At 39.9% G+C, this 25,277-nt stretch overlaps 1 protein-coding gene across 1 annotated transcript in view; it reads right to left on the reverse strand.

Annotated features, from left to right (window-relative positions):
• LOC131246210 (very-long-chain 3-oxoacyl-CoA reductase 1-like) overlaps positions 1-25,277 on the reverse strand; it is a 77,988-nt gene that overhangs the window by 19,718 nt on the left and 32,993 nt on the right. Inside the window, exon 2 of the mRNA XM_058246112.1 lies at positions 23,755-23,824. Coding sequence (XP_058102095.1) covers positions 23,755-23,824 — 70 coding nt within the window. The remainder of the gene's footprint in view (positions 1-23,754; positions 23,825-25,277) is intronic.

Consider the following 25,277-nt stretch of genomic DNA (forward strand, 5'->3'; position numbering starts at 1 on the left):
ATCGTTGCAAGTGCATGAGCAACGAATGCAAAAGAATGCAAGAACGATGCTTGAACATGCCTTAGAGTTTAAGCTGACTCTAAATGAACAAAGAGGTAGTCATACACATCATGGCAACCGTGGCACTAACAATCGTGCAAGAGGAAGAGGGCATGAATATAATCCAAGCAATCCACAAAATTGGCAAAAATTTATCGATTTCCATGGTAAAGGAAATGGTAGAGGTCGATCCGATGCGGACGCGGAAATATGAGAAATATTAAATGCCGAAATTATAACAAATTCGGCCATTATGCCTCGAATTGTTGGAGTAAGCCGGTGGATCATGATGAACAATCCAACTATGCTGAAGCATCACAGCATGAACAAGAAGACTCTACACTCTTCCTCTCACAGGAAAAGGTATGTGAACGGCCAGATGTATGGTATCTCGACACTAGTGTAAGCAACCACATGAGTGGTAACAAAGAACTGTTCATGGAACTCGTAGAAGGAGCTCGTGGCAACGTGAGTTCTGGCGACTCATCAAAGGTACCCGTGATAGGTAAAGGAAAAGTTAAAATCTATCAGAAGAATGGTGAGCCAAATTACATCTCTAATGTGTATTACTTACCAAACATGAAAAATAACATCCTCGGTATCGGCCAACTCCTTGAGAAGGGGTATGTCATACATATGGATAATTATTCTCTCTATATAAGAGATGCTCATAGGAGACTTGTGGCTCAAGTTCAAATGGTGAAGAATCACAGTTTTCGCTCCATATTAACACAAAGGCTGAGAAGTGCCTCTATGGACTCATGAAGAATGATTCATGGAGATGGCATCTTCACTTTGGGCATCTCCATTTCAGAAGCCATAAACTCTTATCCTCATCAAGCATGGTGCATAGCTTGCCGGCTATTGAAGCTCTGTGAGGTGTGCACACTCGGCAAGCAACAAAGGAAATCCTTCCCAAGTGGAGTGTTCAGAAGAGCAAAGGAACCACTTCAATTGGTTCACACTAATATTTGCGGACCATTTGAAACACCCTCTCTTGGAGGTAATAAATACTTTATTACCTTCATTGATGATTTTAGTAGAAGACTTTTGGTGTATTACATCAAAGAAAAATCTTCCACTCTCATTATCTTTAAAATTTTCAAAGCTCGTGTTGAAGTTGAAAGTGGTCACAAAATTAAAGTACTCAGATCTGACAGAGGTGGAGAGTACACCTCAAATGCATTTCGAGATTTTTGTAGGGAACAAGGCATCAAGCAGCAACACACTGCAACCTACACGCCACAGTAGAATAGCATTGTGGAACGAAAGAACTGCACCATCCTCGACATGACAAGAGCCATGCTCAAAGAGAAAGGCTTGTCAAAGAGCTTTTAGGCAGAGGCATTTGCATATACTACATACTTGCTCAATCGGTGTCCAATTAAGAGCGTCAGAAACATGTCACCACAGGAGGCATGGAGTGGCTATAAACCGAGCGTGGCACACCTAAGGATCTTTGGGTGTGTCGCCTACACTCAAGTTCTAGAAGCAAGAAGAAGGAAGCTTAATGATCGTGGTGAGAAATGCATCTTCATCGGCTACAGTGAAGAATCTAAAGACTACAAGCTCTACAATCCACTAAACAATAAAGTAGTGGTGAGTAGAGATGTGGTCTTTAGTGAGGAAGAAGCTTGGAAATGGAACGATGAAGAATCGACCAAAGATATTCAAGTCAAAACAGAAGAACATGAAGAAAAGCATGACCGTTAAGAGCAAACACCTACAACACCTTCTTCGACCGTATCATCAGTACACAAAAGTCCAGGAGTACATTCCATCACTCCTGGAAGTACTCCATCAAGTCAAAATTCGATTAGCTCGTCCTCACCTATGGGACCTATAAAAATGAAAAGCTTAAGCGATATCTATGAGCAAACTGAAGAGGTCAATCTTTTCTGCCTGTATGCAGATCATAAGCCTCTGACGTTTCAAGAGGTCATAAAAGAAGAATGTTGGAGAATCACTATGAAAGAAGAAATTCATGCCATTGAGAAAAATGACACATGGAAGCTGACTACGCTTCCTAATGACCAGAAAACTATTGGCATCAAATGGGTGTACAAGATCAAGCGAAATGCTGATGGTAAGATCGATCGTTACAAGGCAAGGTTCATAGTAAAGGGCTACAAATAGAAGTATGGGGTGGACTATGAAGAAGTCTTTACTCCTATTACTCGCCTTGACATTGTGAGGATAATTATCTCCCTTATAGCCCATCACAGTTGGATGATCTACTAACTGGAAGTGAAAACTGCATTCCTAAATGGAATTCTGGAAGAAAAGGTCTATGTTGACCAGCCTGAAGGCTTTATTATGCCAGGGGAGGAACACAAGGTGTATCGACTAAAGAAAGCCCTCTATGGGTTGAAGCAAGCTCCACATGCTTGGAATGCATGCATCGACAATTATCTTCAAGAGAACGGCTTCACCCAATGTCCATATGAGCATGCAGTTTATATCAAGAAGAATGCTCATGGCAATATACTTATAGCATGCCTGTATGTTGATGATTTACTATTTACACGAAACAACCGACCAATGTTTAATGAATTCAAGAAGGCCATATTTAAGGAGTTCGAGATGACCAATCGAGGTTTGATGTCCTTTTTTTGGTGCATTGAAGTGAAGCAACAACATGGTGGCATCTATATATCTCAGAATAAGTATGCCAAGGAATTGCTTGAAAAAGTCAAGATGGCCGATTGCAATTCCGTAAACACGTCTATAGCAGCGGGCTTAAAACTGACAAAGGACGGAGAAGGAAGAAGCGTTGACTCGACTATGTTTAAGAGTCTGATTGGAAGCCTAAGGTACCTCACAATCACAAGGCCGGATATCATCTACAGTGTTGCGCTTCTAAGTAGGTACATGGAAGCACTAAAAGAATCACACTAGCTGAAATTGCTATAATGACTGCTCTGGTAGAAGTAGGAATAGGTCAAAGTGTCCTAGAGGGGGGTGAATAGGACTTTATAAAAATTTATAAAAATTTAAAATCCTATTACCATTATCTTGATCTAATATAATAATTTATCAAGATACCTTCAACTTAACTCTAATGGCTTCTAAGCCAAATGGAGGATCCAATTACAAGACTATTCAATATCTAAACAGGATATAAATTTAGTCTATGATGGATGCACTGAGTGACTGTGTGTGAGATGTGATACTTATCTGTTCTAAATAATCATGCAACATGTGATCATTCAAAGTAAACATAATAAGAGAATATGCAAATAACAATCTCAAACACAGTCATTTTATAGTGGTTCGGTTATATGCCCACTCTACTCTCGGCGGATGCACTCAGCCCTTGATTGTACTGGATTTCACTAACTGAAGTTTCAAATCAGGTTCACCTCAAACCAGTACAACCTACACAAGGCTGACTCTAAGACCTACACAAGGTACCTAACAAGTCTTCACGAGACATAAGTTTATACTCCACACAGGAGCAAGGGTCAATACACAACACCTAGGTTTTATGCCCTACACAAGAGCAAAGGATCAACACATGGAACCTAGGGTTTTAGGCCACACATGCCAAGGATCCACACAAGGACCCTAGAGTTTATGCCCTACACAAGAGTAAAAGTCAACACATAGCACCTAAGTTTTATGCCCTACACAAGAGCAGAGGATCCACACAAGGAACCTAACTTTTAGGCCACATAGGCCAATAACCTACACTAAGGACCTAAGTTCATGCCCTACACAAGAGCATGGGTCAACACACAGCACCCACACATACTCTCCCGTTGGAGGCCTCCTATGAGGATTTGAAATGGATGAGAAGCACCTGTGACCCAATCCTACACAAAGAATGATCAACAGGGTCTCTGGACTCTATTGACTTACAAATAAGTAGATGAGCCCCATTCGGCACATTGATGAAGATCTTCTCCTTATTGATGAAGATACTTCAGCTCCCTTGATCCGCAACACTTGATGATGTACCAATAAAGGTGATGGGTTGGATCAAGGTTATCTTGGAATCTACTCTAATAAATATTACCTATTAAAGTAATGGAGAGATTCCAAGGTCTTAGGCATTCAAGGGATCCCAGCTCAATGATTTGCCATTAAGGTGGTAGCTGGATGATCCTTGAATGCGGAAGTTCATTCCCCAATCCACTCTATTGAATATCAATAATGAGAGTGGATTGAAGGATGAACTCTCATGAGAAAAAAAGCTTAGGGTAGATGATATGTAGTTACTCTCTCAAAGCTCTCTCTTTTTCTCAATACATCAACCAAGAACAAGCTCTCCTTAAATAGACAAAAAGTTCCAATAGTAATAAAGACATCAGATTCTGACTAAGTTCGATATCATCGAGCCTGCTTCGATGTCATCAAATGTATACTTTCGATGTCATCGAAGGAAGGTTCGATGATACGAACTCCACTAAAAGTATATACCTAAAACTTTTTGACTGAGGGTTAATGCTATTGAGCACACGTCGATATCATCAGAGTTTGAATTTCGATTTCATCGATCATATGTTTGATACATTGATCATTTTTATATGATTGTCAAAATATCTTACTAGACAATCTTTGATCCATTTTGATGATATCAAACATATATCGATTTCATCGATATTTGAATTATGATCATATTGAGACATCATCGATTCCTCAGTCATTTCCAGAGGATTTTCCTATTGAGCTCGCTAGACAATGACTAGTCCGAATTTGATGATATCGAACTATTTTTGATATCATCATCGAAGTTTGAATTTAGATGATATCGAAGGTGATTCGATTACATTGAGCAATGACAGGATATTTTCCAAAAATTGCTGGACAAGGCTCAAAGTAAATCGATATCATTGATTCTACTTCAATGTGATTGATATTTGAATTTCGATATCATTGAAATGATGTTGGATTCATCGAATATATTGTCCAAAGTAATTTGTGGTTGCTGGACATAGAATGGCCTAATTCGATGATATCGAGTGGGTTTTGATAACATCGGACATGAGTGTTCGATGCCATTGATGTGTACTCGATACCATCGAATACTGTCTGAAAAACTTGGCAGTTTTTCTTATTCTGAAACTCAAGTTTACAAACATACATTCCTATGTTGTTTTAAGATTTTTAAGGCTTTTGTTTACCTGGGTGTTTTCAGACAGGGGATGTGAGGCTAAGTTTACCTTTAATGAGTTTGGAGCACACATCCAGATGAGACAGACACTTGATGATCTTCATATGGGGCCCACTTGTCTTACTGACTCAACTCTCACCCTAATTGACAAACCAGGGCACTTTCACTGGCTAGCCGGAAAAAGAATCCTCAGGTACAAAGGAACAATGGAATTCGGTCATTTCTATCCATACGATGATGAAGCAATGCTGTATGGATACTCAGACAGTGATTGGGGAGGTGACCAAGATGAAAGAAAGAGCACCACTGGCTATGTATTTTATCTCGGAATGACTGCTTTCACATGGAATTCAAAGAAGCAGAGTGTGGTCGCCCTGTCCACATGTGAATCAGAGTATGTGGCAGCATCGTCCATCGTTTGTGAGGGAATTTGGTTGGGAAACCTACTAAAGGAGCTGAAGCATCTACAGGAAGAATTCACAGTCATATATGTGGATAACAAGTCGGCAATCAAGCTACCTAAAAATTCAGTGCAGCATGGAAGAAGCAAACACATTGATACCTGATACCATTTTCTAAGAGATCATGTGAAGCAGAAAATGATGAAATTAGAGTATCGTCATACTACAGAACAAGTGGTTGGCATCTTCATCAAAGCATTGCCGACTAATATATTCAAGAAACTTATATCAATGCTTGGAATGAAGCATGTTTTGGTTTAAAGGGGAGTGTTGGAATTGCAAACTAAAGGCCAGCAATTGCTTTTACTGTTCATCTTCCAAAGCACAGCAACACTTCCCATGGAGCTGTTTTGGAAGATGAAATGTTTTGTGTATTTTCTAGGAACATTAAGTGTTAGAAGCTCCTAATAGGGGCAGTTTTATCTTTTCACTTATATTCAAAAGCCTATAAATAGGCACCTTGTATCCGGTTGTAGCAAGCAAGTGAAGAAGCAATAGTGAATAGCAAGCAAGAAAAATAGCAAGTGTGAGAAGTTTACAGCAGCAAAACAGTTTATGAAAATAAAATTTCTGTTTTTCTTCTCTCTTTCTTCCTTTTGCATTAGATTTCTGAGTTGTTTTAAGGCTTTGAAAAGCCCAGAAAATTCTGTTATCTTAAAGCAAAGAAAAGATCTGGCTTATAAAGCCAACAGCAACATCCTCTTCAACAAAGAGAGTTTGATGTACTTGGGGGTAGGTGCAAACTGTTTCCATTCGATGAGTGCAAAAGATTATATGATTTAACCTTTCCGAGTCCTCAATTAAAGGAGCATCGTTGGCAAAGCATTGTCTCATGAGAGGGTGGATGAGTGCTTTGTTTTAGGCCTTGAGTCCATCAAAGGCATTTTAATCATTGTTTATTTGTTAGAAGCCAGGGAGTTACAAAAGTTATTATGAGTACTTTTGATTAAAGGGTTAGTTATGATTAGCATAATAATTACCAAGATGAGTTACGGGTTAAGGTTCTATAAATACTATATGTGGGAGAATTGCACGACTTTCGCAATATTTAATGAAATTTGATGTTCTTTTAAATAATTGGATAAAAAGATGAGGAATGATATTCTTCTTCTCTTATTCTTACTTTGATTGGCTTGGAAGCTTGAGACACAGATTGTCTGATCTTGGAGGATGTTGATGGTTCATGATAGAACCGCTTGTTGGATTCTAATTCCTCTTTATGGGAGGCCCTCGCAGTGATTGAACCAGCATGATCTTCATGCCAAGCAATTATCATGGTCTAGCTAATCTTTTGTACAGATAGGACATTCTATACAGGTAAGACAGTGGTAGGAAAATACTAAGTCAGTGATTGATGGGATTTTAATTCAAAATAAACAGATAAATCAAAATGAGACTTGGACTTAGATACACTACACCGAGGACTAGCAAAAGTCATTGTCCGTCATTGAGCTTGTAGGTAATTTGGTAACTTAAATAAATAAATAAATAAATAAAAGTAAAAAGTAAAAAGTAAAAAGTAAAGTAAAAAAAAAAAAAAAAACACTCGTATTAACTATAAATGTCTATTTTCACTTTAAACGTTGTCTACTTAGAAACTTGCCAGTTTATCAGCACTAGAAAATTTTACTAACTGTGAAACCAGGAAAGGTGAATAGAAACCAGAAAGGGTGAATATACATGATGCACATCTAATTTAAAAAATAATAAAATAATAATAATAATAATAATAATAATAAAATAAAAATTGCTTCCAAAATTGTCCACTGCACGTTGGGAACCAAACTTTAAAAAAATACAAAAGCCACAAAGATTTCATTACTCTTGAAAATTTACAGCCTTTCGGGAGGGTCCCAACAAAAAGGATTTGGACCACTCCTATCATATAGCCCCTATCTGCACAAAAGCCACCTGAAAAGAAAAAAGGAGGCCTCCGATCTTAGAGGCCCCTACAACCTCTAAACAACAAAAAATCTAGCAAGACGACCCGATTAAGTGCACCTAATGGCCCCAATGCTAGCATTGTCCATGGCAAGAGCACCCTGCGCTAGCCTCGGAAGGTCAGGACGAGATCCAAACATCCTATTTGGGCATCCATCACTGGCCATTCTAGCCAAAGCGTCTGCCACCGAGTTCCCTTCTCGTAAAATTTGGTTGGGAAACGAACTTTTAACGTGTGGAACTTCTGAGTCCCACCATGATTTATGTATCAATTCCACACTGTCCATCAACTTTTCTAGATCATTCTAGAGCATGAACCCAAAAATGAGGCGCATCCAAAGCTCAAGTGGAACACACCACATAAAGCAATAGGAATTGAACGACTACCGTTGAAACCTTCAAGGCATCCACTGTGACATTTATTTTCCTTCAAGGCGTCCACTGTGACGTTTATTTGCCATCTAACCTATTCATATGGTCACACATATTTGGATGAAGGGAAAACACAAATTCATCTTGATCAAAGCCTTCTGTGGCCCCAAAAAGCTTTCAATAGTAGGTGTCCAATTCCCACTTGAGCCTTGGATCTGTCTCATTTTTTCTCGCATTACCTAAAATGATATAGAAAATTGGATGGACAGTTTGGATCTGACACATACATCATGATGGGCCCACAAAATCTCCACATGTCAACACTTTCGGTTCTCTCTTTACCCTCAATGTGCTACACCACACAGCAAGCAATAGAATTTCTTTAATGTGTGAAATTTGGGTGGCCTCAACATAATGTATTTCTTAGATCTACACCATTCATCTATTCTTTTACATATCATTCTGAGATATGAACTCCAAAATAAGGCGGATTCAAAGCTCAAGTAGACCACACCACAAGAAATAGTAGGAATTAACGCTACCATTGAAAACTTCTTTTGCCTGTAGGGAGGCTCTGATCAAGCTGATATTTGACGGCCTGCCTATATTGTAAGCAAATGAAAAGAAAGAAAAAAAAAATTTGACCCTACGAAGCTTTCAACAGTAGTTCTGTCAATCTTCACTATTTTTTTGGTGGTTCACTTAAGCTTTGGATGTGTCTCATTTTTGGGCTCGTGTTCTAAAATGATCTGAAAAGTTGATGAACATTGGGGATCTAACACAAATCATGGTGGGCCCATAGAGGCTCCACACGTCAAAAGCTGTATTGTGTAGTGCACATTCTATCAGTGAGAGATTAAATCAGCGTCATCCATGTGATCCGCAATGACATGTACCAATGAGAAGCCCAAAGAGAGATTATCTGAACCTTGATGTTTATATGCCATCCAAACCGTTTATAAGGTCATTCCCACTAGGAAAACCAAAAATTTAGCCTGACACGAAACTTTTATGACCATAAGAATGTTTTAATGGTGGTTACTGAATCCCCAATGTTTCCTCTTGTTTAGCTCACTTGAGTTTTGGATCACCACATTTTTGTCACATGTCTTAAGATGAGCTCGTAAAACGGATGGATGGGGTGGATTTCTCACAAACATTGTGGTGGGCCCAACCCAACATCCTTGGGCAGGAAAGGTGAAAGGATGCTAGGTGGGGCCCACTATGATATTTGTGAGAAATCCACCCATCCATTTGTTTTTCGAACTCATTGTAGGAAATGTGACCAAATTCGAGGTGGATCCAAAACTCAAGTGAGTCACACGAGAGGGAAAATTAGGGAAAGAAATGTCTATCGTTGAAACCTTTCTAGGCTCCAACTTGATGTTTATATGCCATCTAAACTGTTTATAAGGTCATTTCCATTGGGATGAAGTGAAAACAAAAATTATTTAACCTAATCCAAAACTTTTATGGCCATAAGAATATTTCAACGCTGCTCAATGAATCTCTATTGTTTTCTCTCATGTGGCTCACTCGAGTTTTGCATCCACCTCTTTTTTCAGTTTCATGTCCTAAAATGAGCTCACAAAAAGGATGGATGGGGTAGATTTCTCACATTGTGGTGGGCCCCACCCAACATCCTTGTATAGGAACTTCACGCGAAAGCCGTTCGCAGGAAATCTGCATCCATCTCTCGTGTGTGAATGGTGTTGAGAAAGATGCCTTGGATTTTTCCTTGAAGTGATGCAGGTGTAGCTTGTTCGATTGAGAAATTCGGGGTGCTGATTGAACTTCATTGTGATGTTCCTAACCAACTGAGGACTATTTTGGTCGACTGATAGTCTCTTATGAAAGCTCAATCGATTGAAAGTGAGATCATTGGTTTGTGCACTTTTGCGTAAGTAAATGGTATTGAATCCTAATTTCAAATTTGGCTTTGTACTTAACGAACATTTTCTCTCTAAGAGCAAGTGTTTAAAAGGTGAGACGATTCACAATGTTTGTAAGGTCTTGGGAAGGGTTTTTCAAGGGTTGTACATCGCAATGGGAGATTGGACAATCTTGTAATCGAAGAAGGTGGGTGTTTTACTCTAAGGTTTTGATTATAGTGGATCTCTATCACTTTGTGTCATGATTTTTTTTCCCACAAGGGTTTTTCGCTTTAAAATATCATGTGGTCTGTGTGTGATTGTTTTTGGTTTGGTTATTTGCTTTATTATATTGCTCTATTTTCATTTATTGTGCTTTGACAAAGTGTATGGTTAACAGTGGTATTAAATTTGAATTTCTAATACCTAGGCTTTGATTTGGGTTTGTTGTGGCTCGGTTTTGCATCGTTGTGAGGTGATAAGGAGCCAGTTTACTCCAATAAAATGGTATAAGAGAATGAGGTCTAAGGTCATTCAGGATTTAACGAAGATGTTAGGATTGAAATTTGATGGGAAGAAAAAATTTAGTTTGTGGTAGCGACAGGTCAAGGATATTCTAATTTAACAAGGGTTGAGAAAGGCGTTGTTGGAAACAAAACCTGAGAAGATGTTGGATGATGACTAGAATGATCTTAGGAAGAAAGCTATGAGCATTATCCGTCTATATCTATCAAATGAGGTTATGTACAATGTCTTAGGTGAAGAATCTCTCCTAGAGATGTGGAAGAAGCTAGAAGACCTAAACATTTCGAAGTCCCTAACAAATAAGTTGTTTATGAAGAAATGACTTTTTGAGCTGAAATTGAAGGAATGATCAGATCTTCTAAAGCACATGAACTTGTTTACAAAGCTATGTAGCGAGCTAGTAAGGCTCGGAGAGACAGTCAAGGAAGAAGACAAAGCAATGCTACTTCTAGCATCGCTTTCCACTTCATACGAGAATCTCATCACTACTCTGTTATATGAGAAGAATATAATGAAGCTTGAAGAAATTACTACAGTGCTCATTTCCAACGTGATGTGGAAGAAGTTAAGTGATGAGAAATTTCAAGCGAAAAGGCTAGTTGCGGAAGGGGATTAGGGATGTGGGCGATCTGTGAAGTGATCTCGATCTGACAAGAAGAAAAAATCCAAATTGAAATCGAAGGTAAATAACACATGCTTCCATTGTATGGCCTGTATCTTAGATTGTATCGTTCCCTAGGCTTCTGTAACCCTCCCAGTCAGATTACGACAACCCGCGATCTGTTATCGGTATTTGCGCGCGATCCTGAGTCGTGTCTTGTGTAACAAAGTCGGCTAGACTCAAAACTTGTACCATTGCGACCGCGCCGTCACCGCGGTTCCGACGTCACATATTACGCGCCGAGGTGATACCTAGGCCAGGAGATGTAGGCTTGCGTTCAGTTCGAGGAAAACACCGCGCGTTGCAAATCCTAAGAGAAAGTCCCATCAATCACATCAAATGTCACATCAATCCATCAATCAAAGTCAAGTACAAACAACCCATACCTTAGCTTACCTTTCTCTTACACAAGTACCATAAAGTCAATAACTATCTTACCTCTCATGTCACTCCACCATCTCTCTCCCCCCCATCATTTCCCTCTCTTTCATTCTCTCTCTCATTTTTCATCCCAAGCAACTCACGTCCAAGCTCCCCATGAGAGAGCTAGTGTGACCCACCTTTCTACCTCCCATCTCCACCATTCAAAGTCCATCTCAACCGTCAGAATCGTTTCCTTGGGGCTCTAGAGACTATAGGTGGAAGAAGGAAGAGAAGATCAAAGGTGGGTGATTCTCTCTCTCTCTCTCTCTCTCTCTCTCTTCTTCCTTTATTTTGTGGCCCACTCAATGAGATGTGATGTCTAATGGTCCATCAAATGGACCCCATGGCCGTCCAAGCCATGTGGGCCCTACCTTGTGGGTGATGGGAAAGCACAAATATCAAGTTGATCTTGTCAGGTGGGCCACGTCCACGTGGGACCCACCTTGAAGAATTTATATATTCACTTCGTCCGTCTAGCATCATCCAAGGACGCTGGACGTGGTTCACATAGAAACAAGAAAAAAAATGATTTTTAGGCTTTTGGGTGGGCCGCTCACACAGGCCTCACCCTGATGCATTGATTCAATCCACACCATCTATTTCGTCCCTCAGCTCATTTTAGGCGTTGAGCCGAAAAATGAAGCCAATTTGATTATCTAGTGGGCCGTAGTATAGAAAATAGTGGTTCTTACTATTAAAATGCACTCTGAAGTCTTCTATATGCCAAAATACTTTGGATATTGGACTCATTTAGCCTATAATGAGCTGTAGGATCTACTGGCTGGAGTGGATCTACCTGATGAGGGCCCCCACCTAGGATATTCTTTAGAAATATTTTAAAAAAAAAACAACACAGCAGCAGTAGAGCTGCTGCCGCTGACAGCCAAGGACGCCAGTAGCGTCCTGTTGGTGTGGACATTGGAGGCAGGGGTCCCAACCATGGGCCCCACCGTGATCTGTGTTGTCATCAACACTGTGCATTTGGATGAGGCCCATTTAAGCAGTGGCCCCCCTTGAAATCAGCCGTATATGGACTCAGATGGCCCACATCATAGGAAACAGTGGGATTGGACGTCTGCCATTGAAACCCTTTTGGGTGTTCCAGAACTACTAGACCATTATGAAATTTGTTTTTCCTCTACATTCAGGTCTGCATGACCTTATCAATAGGTTGAACGGCAGGTAAATATTATGGTGGGCCCCATGTGAGACCCACCTTTGTGGGATGATGATGAGACGGTGTGCCTACATCAGCTATATAGCTACTGTATTGCCGTCTGCAAGTTCCGTGGCTCCATCTTGATGAACGTGGGGTATATCCACACCGTCCAGCTCTTTTTATGGTGGAGCTCACCTTGATGCATGTATTCCATGGCCACGCTGTCCATTCATCTGATGGGACCCACATGATTTATATGTTTTATCTGCACCATTCACACACGTGTGGACTCCACACATGATGCATGTGTCCTGCAACCAGGCCATCCTTCCAGGCTTGGACACTAGGTGTTGGCGCCCCCCTTTTTTTCATATACACACACATATATATAATAATTGTATATTATATTATATGTATATATGATTATATATATGTGTGTGTGTGTACGTGGTGGGCCCCATGTGGGACCCACTTGCTGGACAGATTAGTAGAGGTGCCTCACACTAGCTATTTAGTAGTTTATGTGGGCCCATTTGATGTATGTATTGCATGCCGTTCATATGTTCCATCTACACCTTCCATATGAGTGGGCCTACTAGTTGAGGTATGTGTTTTATTCATCCGTCCATCTGAACGGCGATTAGGTGGGACCCTCTCTGATGTATATGTTTTATGTATATGCGGTCCACCTATTTTGCCAAACGTGGACACTACCATGATGTATTATTTCATCCATACCATCCAGATTATGTTGGACAATGCTGGGCAATGTTTGGGTGGTGCGGTCCAATGTTTGGACATGCTGGGCAATGTTTAGACAGTGCTGATCGTCATTAGTGGGCCACGTGCCCCATGGGATAATGTGTATAGTGAAACACATGTTAAACCCGCAACTATTGAAATGATTTTTAGATGTAATCCAAGCTCCCATTTGTCGGGCCCACTTTGATGCATTTTATGGCCCATTTGTCAGGTCCACTTTGATGTATTTTGTGGCCCATTTGTCGGGCCCACTTTTATGTACTTTGTGGCCCATTCATTAGACCCACCTTGATGTATTTTGTGGTCCATTCGAGGTGCCCACCTTGATATACTTGTGACCCATCTGTGAGGCTTATCTTGATATATTTTTGGGGCCCATTAGTGTGGCCCATTGATGCGGCCCACTTGTTATACATGAGGTCCATTAATGTGGCCCAACTTGATATAATTGAGGCCCATGTGCAGGGCCCGCCTGTTATGTATTTGCGGTCTTTTTGGCATGGCCCATTGAGTTGTATTCTAGGTCCACACGATGCGGCACACTTGATGTACACGAAGCCATTGGTGCGACCCATCATGATATATTTTGGCCAATAGGCAGGGCCCGCCTATTTGTATTGTTAAGCCCATGTAATGAGGCCCACTCAGTATATGAGGCCTAGTATTGAGGCCCGTATGATGAGGCTCATGTGATATAATTCAGGCCCAGGTGCAAGGCCCACCTGTTGTGTATTCAAGGCCCAAAGTGATATATTTGGCCCATATGACGAGGCCAATGTGACGTAAATGAGGCCCATCGTGATTGTATGTGAGGCCATGGGCCCACAATATGTTTGGTCCTATGTAGGTCACTCCATGGGAGTAATGATGGTTAGATGTCCTCATTGTAACCTTCCCTTATGCCTTGTTAGGCCCATTCTCTTCGTGGGTTAACCCAAATAAGTGGGCCCCATTCGCCATAGACAGATGGCTCCATGCTATCGGATTGATATAACCACGGCCGAGAGCCGATCTTTACATTATTGTTGATTGGTTGTCTATCTATGGACCCCGCCTTGTTTATATAGGCTGGTTATCGATGCTGATTATCGATGCTGATTGTTAGTGCTGATTATAAATGTTGATTATCGAGGCCGATCCCGAGTGTCAATTCCGAGTATTGAGGCTGATTAGCGATCAAGGTCGACTATCGTGACCGATTGTCGATTTCCAATTATAGAGGTTGATTATCGATTCTAATCCCAATTGTCGAGGCCGATTGTCGAGGCTGAATATCGAGGCCGATTGTTGAGGTCCAATGCAATGTATATGCGGCCCGTATTTGAGGACCGTTGTGATGTGCATTCAAGCCGTGTTTAAAGCCTAATATGATGTATATGAGGCCTATGCGATGAGGCTCATTAGGATGCATTTGAGGACCAGGCTATGGAGCCCATTATGATGTATGTTAGGCCCATGAGAAAGGCCCATTGTGATGTATTCATGGCCCATGATGCATGGCTCATTTGATGTATTCGAGACCCATGTGTAGGGCCCACATGACATGTATTTAAGGCCCATGAGCAGGGTCGCCTGTTGCGTATATGTGGCCCTTGAGTAAGACCCACTGTATTGTATATCAGGCCTTCATGTGAGGTTGTGGGCCCATTATATGTTTGGCTCTATGTGGGTCATTCCTTGGAGGCAATGTTGGTTAAATGTCCACATTGTCGAGGTCGATTGTCGATGTCGGTTGTTAATACCGATTATGAGTATGTGACAGCATAACATCGTGATACATGCCCATACGCATCATCTGCATGTTTGTTATGAGATGTGGTTGATCATTGCATATGTCATTGAGCATGTTGTTATGAGACTCTCTGATAGGCGGAGGTTATCTCACATGAGCACGCAGTATGCGCAGGATTGATGCATGACTGGATTGTATGACTCATGCATCTCGCATTATGACTACTATATGCCCTAGCGATATCAGGGCCGTAGCCTCCACAAGCACATTGTGGATGGCCAAATGGGACACCATAAATGTTTGGTTCCAGCATACGGGCGCCATAGATGTCCTTGGGTGAAAATTCCTAAACCTTCGTGGCCAGAAGACGCCCCAATGTCGAGACCGAGTGGATACATGAGCGCTCGAGTGCCGAATAACAGGAAGTCGTGTCTCCCACTGTGTCGTGGTCGGTTGGGAGAGGGTGTGGCCTTACCCGCCCGAGGGTAGGGGGTAATATTAAGCTGAGTTTGACCAGCTCATGAATGAGTCCGCTATTGACGTGTCGGATAGGTATTGACAGATTATTGGCCAGGCGGATAGTGAGGTTTCTTACGCTCATTTGGACTGTGCGGCTGGGAGAGCAACAGTGCCATTTGGAGTGTACTAAACCCCGATGATGATCCCAGAAATGAACTGTACTGATATGTGGATTTAGTAAGCAGGAGTTGCATACTCAGTCATGCATTTATTCATTCACTATCCACTCGGGTTGGTGGTGTGCAACTATTTGTTACGGGTGCCTTCACAATGGTCAGGGTTTTGGTTGGGGTGCGCGACTAACCTGAGATCAGGAGTTTAACACATTGAGTCCGACTATCCAAATTTAGGTATGGGACTGGTTTACATAGAAGTCCCTTGTGATGGACCCCATTACCTGCGATATTATGTACTATCATCCCGACTTCACACTCCAGTATGGTCATTCCATTCGCACTGCATATTGCATAACATTTGAGGCATACGATATTTTGAGTTATTGTGTCTCTGCATTTATATGGCCTAGGTATGGCGGACGCTATTTGTGTTACTCATCAGGAATGTAAATTGTATTGCATCCTCTACATCTGATATTTGGCTATCTACGATTCCTCATTTGTATAGTTGTTTTATATTGCGTATTCTGACATTGATTGACTCATGGACTTGTCCGTATTTTCATTTACCCTGTTATCATATGATCTTGTCAATATTTCTGCTTACTCTAATAATTCACGATCTTATCAATATTTCAGCTTATTCCGATATTGTATGATTTATGGATTACCGGTATTTCTGGTATTGCATGATGATGTCATTATGTTGAATACATGGCACTTACCTTATACACACACTTACACCACCCTCTAAGCTTTCTATAAGCTTATGCATGATAGATGCGTGCATGTAATGACCCGAAAATTTTCGTGCTAAGACCTGAGTATTGCCTCTATTTTCCTTAGAAGTTATTTGTGGGTTAATTAGCGCTAAACTCGATTGCTTGTGAAATTAGCATCAATCACTTTAAATTTGATCTGCAGGACTCAAAACCTATAGAATCGCTAGCGCTATGTTACTCTGAAATCTAGGATTCAACGCTATATCCAGTTGCTCTCGAAAATTTTTAGAAGCTTTGGATCGGACCTAGAGCGCGCGTCGAAAGTCCGATAGCGATGATTTTAGACAGTTATGGTCACCGTGTTGGACTTGACCATCACCTCAAAAATCAAGTCCAGATGATGTCCTGGGTTTATTTGATTGAGTCCGGAGTGAAGAGTGTGAGAACAGTGAGAAATTAAATATGATTTTATGAAATCTGAGTCGTGTCGCTTACGCGACAATTTTAAGCAATCTGACCGTTGGATTCTGACCTAATTTTACCCTCGGATCAGAGAAGATGGCCCAAGCATGTCGTAGTGCTTGTGGAGCTGATCAAGTTTCAGTGACTGTTGAATTGAGAGTGGTCCGCCACGGCTGATCTGTAAATCCGATCGGTATGAAAACTTAGACTGACCTAGATCCATGGTCAGTGAGCTTAAGTCCGACAGCACGTGGAAAAAGGACCACCGGAAGTGCTCCGTTGGATCGAGAGAGGCCTGATTTGGTTATAACCTAAGTATACCTTGGCCCTGGGGCTATTTTCATTAATGTTAGGCCTATATAAAGACCTTAAAACCCTCACTCTCTTTTCCATACGAATTTCCTAACCCTAGCTAAAAGAGTGAGAGGAAAAGAAAGAGAGAAAGTGAGAGAGAAGTTGGTGAATCATCTTAAGATTCTTTCCTGCTACTCTACATCCTTTAACCATCACTTCTGAATCGTTGTTGCGGCGATTCTAAGTTCATCCTTGGGTAAGTTAATCTAAACCCTAGCCTGTGTTAAAGCTTAGACTTGTCTAAGTGTTGATGTAGCTCATTTCTATTCATGCCTTAGGTTATCTAGTTGCCGTTGACGAAGACTTATCGTCTGAATCAGATCTGTGCGTATTTTTTTGTTTAAGGTGCGAACTATATTCATATAGGTTATGGTTTTCAAGGCTTTCAATGTCAGATAATGATTTATTATTGTTGTGGGTGAAATTTCACATGTCGAATGCTATGTTTATATTGCATTCCTGATATATATGCCTTGTGTTGAGATTTGTGTATTCCTTGTGTATGTAGAAAGTATTGTATACGTATAAAATATGAACATGTGTTTGCCATGATTAACTATCGTGTATTTGTGCTAGTTGTATGTGTGTCAACTCCTTGGCAAAAGAAATTGTCCAAATGCGTATATTCCAACATACGTCATGTAGGTTGAACTATGTAGTCTAAGTGTTTGTAGAAATGTCTGAATGGTCTAAAGTGTAATATATTATCCTATTTGCGGGCGTTGAGAAGCGATTCTCAACTCTCCTATTGGTGTGTATGATTTCCTACATGCAAGTCACATTCTTTGTTGTTTAACTTCAAGTATTACTTATGTGTAAATCCATGTTAAGTTGATATTCTTCAAATGCTCACACACTACATGATTTGAATTGTTGTTCCATTACTGTTCTAAATTGTACATGCATATCTGTTATAATGGAATATGTTTGGGACTATGAAATAGTCCAGGAAATCGGTAATCGGCCTTGAGTTCGTGGCTGAGGTTGCTTTCGCCACGAAGGACGTGATTTAACGAACCTGAGTCGTATTAGAGTTGTCGGCAGTGGTTTGGCCACACGGAGTGTTTGCGCACTCTATGTCGTTCAACTCAACGTGCGCTCGTGCTAGTCGAGTTCGTCAAGTAACCTGATTGTCCGATGTATGTTCACCATGTATGGACGTTATTGTTTGAATCTAGGGTACCAAACTTACCGATGAAATCCCGTTAACCGTTGTACCTTGATCCGCTAAGACTCATGAGCCGGACATGGTGGTATGGGACACCGTGGTCGAGCTGTCAACCTACGCTAGGGTGACGAGCCTCCCCTTAGTGACCAGTGAGCACACCAGACTTGTAAGCCGATTATGGTAGTATGGGACATTATATTCGCGTTGTTGGCCTACATTGATTGGTGATGAGCCCTTTGTAGTGACCTCGAGCATACCATGATACTGCATTAAGGCGACGAGCCTTAAAGTAGTAACGAAGGTATGATAGGCGTGCATTGATTGGTGACGAGCCCTTTGCAGTAACCTAGAACCATATGATCGTATGAGACGGCCTAGGATTGACGACCCTAGAATGGATCACTGTGTAGAAATTGATATGAGGAAGGTACCTTAGCTTCCCAATCCTTTTGTATGAAAAGGACTAATAATAATTTGGTAATCATGTTCATGCACCGCATTGCATGTGGGTAGAAGTCGTTGGTACTGCGGGAGGTTGTCATGCGTAACATAAGATGAAGACGCTGAGGGAGTGCAGGCGTAGGCATGCATCATTTATACATACATCCTTGCATTAACAAGAGTACTTTAGACTTGTTTAATTGTATTGCCTTATCATTACTGCTTGATTGACTTGATATCATGTTAACTTTTACTGTATGGTTCCACTGAGTTGATCACTCACTCCCACGTTCTGGGGCGGTGTTTCAACACTAACCAGACTCTGTCTTAGATGCAGATAATGACGCGACCCCTGAGGCAGAGCAGGAGTTCGAGGATGATAAGGCCGCGTTTTCTTTCATGCAGTTCTCAGGCGGGTTCATGTGAGTCATGTCCTGATATGCGAGGATTCTGGGTTTTGTTTGAAATTGTACTAGATGATGTCATTTGATACTTGTACTTTTGAAAGCAACACTTGTAAGTATGATCTGACATGTATACGTATTTCAGGGACTTGCACATGTACACATATGTTTCTTTAAGTCTTCCGCTTGCGTCTTTCACTTATCCCTGAATTATGTTTGCAGTTTGGCTTAATCTATTCCATGTCTTATGCACTCATATAGACAACATACATCCATCATTAAATATGTTGCATAAGTGATGTTTTGAAACTCGGGAGCTGAGTTATGCTCGACCCCCGATTTTCAGGGCGTTACAGTGCAGGTGATGTTAGGTTGCAGCAGTGTTGAGCTTGGAGCGTGCAGCGATCTTCTGGAGCTTGATTTTTTATTCATATATTTCCCTTTCAGCATTGTACTCAAATGATTATATTAGTGGATATATGATGATGATGTTGCCTTGTGATTTGGGTAAACTTGTGGTTATGCTTATTAAGAGTTAAATGTACGTAAAAAAAAAAAAATCCTCCTTGTAGGATCTCATGATCAGAATCTGGCATATGGACGCTGGGAGCCGAGATTGGGGTACTACGTAGGCTGTCGGCACCGGATTCAACGATTGGATTTCCTATGAATCCGATTTCCGTGTTTGGGGCGTGACATCCATTACAGCATAAAGGGGCACTTTAAGAGAGATTGCCATAAACGGAAGGATGACTTGGAAAGCAGAGGAAAAGGGAACACATGTGAATCGACCAGTGTGGCAGAAGAGGGCCTAGAAAGAGAACTCTTCTCGATCTCCTCTGGTGCGGGCTATCTCTCAGACACATTGATTCTAGATTTAAGATGTTCATATCACATGTGTGTGGATGTGACCTGATTCGATTCCTACAAGTCTTATGATGGTGGAAGTATTTTGATGGGGAATAATGTACTATGCAAGGTTATCATAATAGAGATTATCAAGGTAAGGATGTTTGATGGAGTCACACAAACTCTAGGTAATGTTAGGCATATCTTAGATTTGAAGAAAAACTTAATATCCTTGGGGATTTTTAGATATAAACAATTGCATGTTAAAACTTAATATCCTTGGGAGTTTTAGATATAAACGGTTGCACGTTCACCACAACAGACGATTTAATCAAGGTCACGAAAGGTGAGATGGTATCAATGAAGGGACATAAGACAGGAAATATGTACAGGCTAATAGAGAGCATAATTCTATGTGCAGTTGCTACCACCTCACATAAAAAAATCAAGCACAGATGACACAAATTTGTGGCATATGTGGTTAGGGCATATGAGCGAGAGGGGCTTGGTGGAACTCCATAAACGAAAGTTGATGAAGGGAGTTAATATATATGATGGATTTCTTTGAGCATCACATCTACGGTAAGCAGTGCATGGCGAAGTTTAAGACTACTACACATAATAGCAGTGAGGTGCTCGACTATATTCATTCCAATGTCTGAGGGGCTGGTGATAGTACCGTCTAAGGGAGGCATATGATACTTTGTGAGCTTTATATACGATTACTTGAGGAAGATTTGGATTTACTTCTTAAAACACCAGTTTGAGGTGTTCATTGGATTCAAGCCATGAAAGGTGGAAGTAGAGATGTAAACTGGGAGACAAATTAAGTGTTTCAGGTCTGACAATGGTACGGAGTACAGAGAGGCGGGATTCATAGAATTCTTCAAGGAACAAGGCATTATAAGACAATTCTCAACTCTAGGAACCCACAATAGAACGAGTGTTAGAGAGGATGAATAAAACTCTTCTAGAGAGGGCGAGAAATATATGGTTACATGTGGGGCTACCTAAAAGCTTGTAGGATGAAGTAGTGAATATGATATGTTACATTATCCACTTATATCCCACACCCTAAGCCTCTAATCCCATGACATTTGATTCATATTCTTGAGCTTTATCAGTCCAATGTGGATTTCAACCTCAATGTTGAAAATGAACTCAATATCCACCGTTTTCTAGAGATTATACTGAAACTTATTAGCATAATCATTATCTATATCTTCTAGAAGACCCATTTAGGTGAATCTCTTAGGATTTTAACTACACCATTAGTTGTAGGAGATTCTACCAATCTCTTATCACCTTGTTCACCTCAAAGGAGCATTGCATGCAAGGTGTTTGATATTAGAGTTGAAGCATTGGTAAGCGTCGGTATCAACGATTGGTGTAGCAAAAGGAGAGTTGATTCAAGTACGGGAAAGCTTTAAAGAAGCAACCCAAGAAGGCTCAATAATGAGGCCCAATCCGACAAGTTGTCAAGTTGAAGTTCATACACTCTTTCTTGGTATAAGATTGAGTGTAAGATTTTATGAAACCAAACTTGTTATGTTATTATTTAAGACATAGGCTTATGTGTATAGTCAAATTCACTGAACACGGGTGCATATGTGTTAGTCTCTATCGGAGCCATCGACGGGAGTAAACGTAGGTCCCTAGATTAGGACCCCTAGTGGCTGTTGGTTAGCTGATAGAAAACCAACTAAGTCTCTGAAGGAGACTTTGACGGGAGTGTACGTAAGGCATTATATTAGGACTACTAGTGGTTGTTGGTTAGCTGATAAAAAACTAAGGTCTCTTATCAGAGCCTACGGCGGGAGTGCATGCTGGGTAAGTCCTTGTGTAGGCTAAGGACACGGGTTTGTACATGGGTAAATCCTTTGTAGGCCACCGACACATGTGTGTACATGATAAGTCCTTGCATAAGCCATCAACACGGGTGTGTATGTGGTAAGTTCTTGCATAAGCCACCGACGCGGGTGTATATCCTTACATAGGCCACTGACACGGGTGAATACATTGTAAGTCCTTATGTATGCCTCCATTGGGAGTGGACGCTTATAAATGTTAGATGTGAGCCTAATTTAAAACCTTTGATATAGTTTAGTACATTTGTAACTCCTTGTGTAGGCCACCGATATGGGTGTGTACATGGTATGTCGTTATATAGGCCACCAACATGGGTGAGTATATGGTAAGTCATTTTATAGGCTTCTAATTGGAGTGTATGCTTTTAAAGGTTAAAGGTAAACTTGATTTAAAACATCAAACAGTGAAATCCGATACATTCAAGAAGAGTGCGTCCATAGGGAGTGAAGTAGGGAAACTGAACCACTATGAGTATACTATCAATTATAGACTAGTTACGTAAATTGTCATATTTATTGTAATATATGTAATTAGACCCACTTTGGCTTGTAAGCCTTAGTATTAACTGACATATTAGTTTAATTTAGCAATTGAGTTTTAATTGGTCCTATTTAAATCACCCCCGAGAACATAGTCACCATATTATCAGGATTTTGTTATCATAAAATTTCATCAAAAATATTATCAATATACCGTTAAATTTTAAAATCTAATAATTTTTTTTAATCTTTTGTGATTTAAACAAGAAATTATAGCGATTGTAATGCAAAATTTATTTGAAGGCTAAAATAAATAAATTTAGGGCTTTTTACCTAAAAATTCTTGTAAGCATGCAATATTCCCATAGCATGCTTTGACTCTCTATATTTGTGAAAACACTCCTCTCATTATATGTATGATGATGAAAAATAAAAAGTTCCCTTTATGAAGAGCTTTTGCATTACGGGTGTCAAGAGATATTGTGCTCCAAAAAATAAAAGCTATGTTAGCCCTAACTTGTTGTGTATCTGAAAATCAAATCGAATCTCTAGTTGCATGACTTAACTTTAGGCATAGGTATGAAAAACGAGCTCCATCCATAATTTAGGTGGACCATACGATTGAAAACAATGTACAAAGCGATGCCCATCCTCCAAATTATTTCCCTCTTTGTAACCCACCTAAATCATGGATTCTTGGGCCCCTAGGCCTAAATGATTTCGTGGAATCTACTGGTTGGGGGTGGATTTCTTATAATCTTTACTGTGGGTCTTATAAAACATCAAATTTGGACATTTCTCCCCATTATTTCCTTCGGAGTGGCGCATATAAACCGTATATCAGCTTCGGTTTTTTGGCAATGAGCCTATCGAAGTACCCAGCTAAAAGATCATTTATTAATGTATAATAAATATTTTAAAATATTCTTTTCAGTCAGACTTTTCCAACAATATCCTAAATAAATAAATAATTTAAAAAAAAAAAAAAAAAAAAAAAAACCATAAAATTTTGAAAATCTCCTAAGAAATTCCCTGGCTGAGATGTTTCCAAGAACTTGTCACTATGGTTGGAGGAAAACAGGGGGCCATTTTTATCTTACGAATTGTAGATCTGTTTAACTTCTTAAACAGGTGGATAGAACTTATAAAAAATTTCACAAAATAAAGTGCACATCTTTAATTAAGAGAGTTTGAGCGCATTAGAGTAAATATTAATAGAAATATAAAGACACATTGGCAATTTTCCATTTTTTTATTTAAACAAACAAAGAGTGGTAAATGTGTAACCAAAGAAAGTAATTCAGCGTACCTGGCATTGAACATCGATCCCATGTTGCTTGTATTCCACATGAAGGCTTCTAGAAAATTCATAAATGTACCTGGTCAAGTGTATATAATAAAAATATATTATTTTTTTAGACTATATATTCCTCACCTCCCAAAGCCAATACAGAAGTGCCAACTCGGGCAGTTTGAGTTGGGCTAAAGGTAAACAAAAGCCCAACTTAACTTGAAGAATCCATGATTTAGGTTGGGTTGGGTTAACAGATTCAACTATTAATTGACATGTAAATGGAAACATTTGGTCATCAAATAACACCATTAAAATAACATGTATAACCATTGGTATAACCCTAGTAAAATAAAGTCTACAATTTTAACTTTTAATTTGTAAACTGTACAATAGCCATTAAAAAATAATCTTAATTGATCTAAATTCATCCTTGATTGTAGTGGTTACAATTAATTAGCATAAGTTTCTTACGGTGGACCATATAACGTAAAGTCCACAACATGGATGGTCCCTATCACCAGACCACTCAGCACGGTTCCAATGGGTGGCAACATACCCTGATTCTGAGTCATGATAGTGGTACTACACCACACATAAATTTGGAGTTTTTTGGGTGGTGGGGTGAATTGAAAGGGCATTTTGATGATTTTATCATCTAAAGAGACTAATGTAAAGAAAGGGAATTTTACAGAAAAATTCATCAGAAATTCAGATTTCGCCAAATAATGCTTTAATGAACCAAAATTACAGGGCAGCCCCTTTTGAGGAGTAGAATTACCTACACAACCCCATTTTAGGTTTTTCTTTAAAAAGTAGTGCGTCAAGAATTGTAGAGCCACGAGCTACATATCTAACATCCAACAGTCTAAAACATCTGACTACCAGATGTATAAAAAATCTGGCGAATCCAACCATAAGATAGGTCAAACCAACCAAATTCTTCTGGCCGTCATTCGTTTGCCACATTTTTTGAAAAAAAAAAAAAATTAATTTTTTTAAAATTTTTTTTACATTCATGCCATCCATTTATTTCTCCAGCTCATTATAAAGAGACATTTGCACCCGTTGTGAAGATAAACACATTTCGAGTTCTTATATCCCTGACAGTTAATCAAGATTGGAAATTATTCCAAATGGATGTAAAAAATGCGTTCCTGCATGGTGACATAGAAGAAGAAATTTATATGAATGTACCACCTGGTCATCCACAAGAATCTAAACTTGGTTTAGTGTACAAACTAAAAAAGGCTATATATGGGCTTAAACAGTCACCACGAGCTTGGTATGCTAAGCTCAGTTCTGTCCTCATGATTAATGGCCTACAAAAGAGTGCTGTAGATTCTTCTCTATTTGTTAAAAAGGGTATTTCAAGTACCATTATTGTTCTAGTGTATGTTGATGATATAGTGATTACAGGCGATAATCAAGATGAAATATCAAAGCTCAAGACTCTCTTACACAAGCAATTTGCTATCAAAGATTTGAGAGTTTTAAAGTATTTTCTTGAATTAGAAATTGCCTACTCAAAAAGGGGCATA

Source organism: Magnolia sinica, chromosome 5 (assembly GCF_029962835.1).
Source record: "Magnolia sinica isolate HGM2019 chromosome 5, MsV1, whole genome shotgun sequence".
Classification (NCBI taxonomy): domain Eukaryota; kingdom Viridiplantae; phylum Streptophyta; class Magnoliopsida; order Magnoliales; family Magnoliaceae; genus Magnolia; species Magnolia sinica.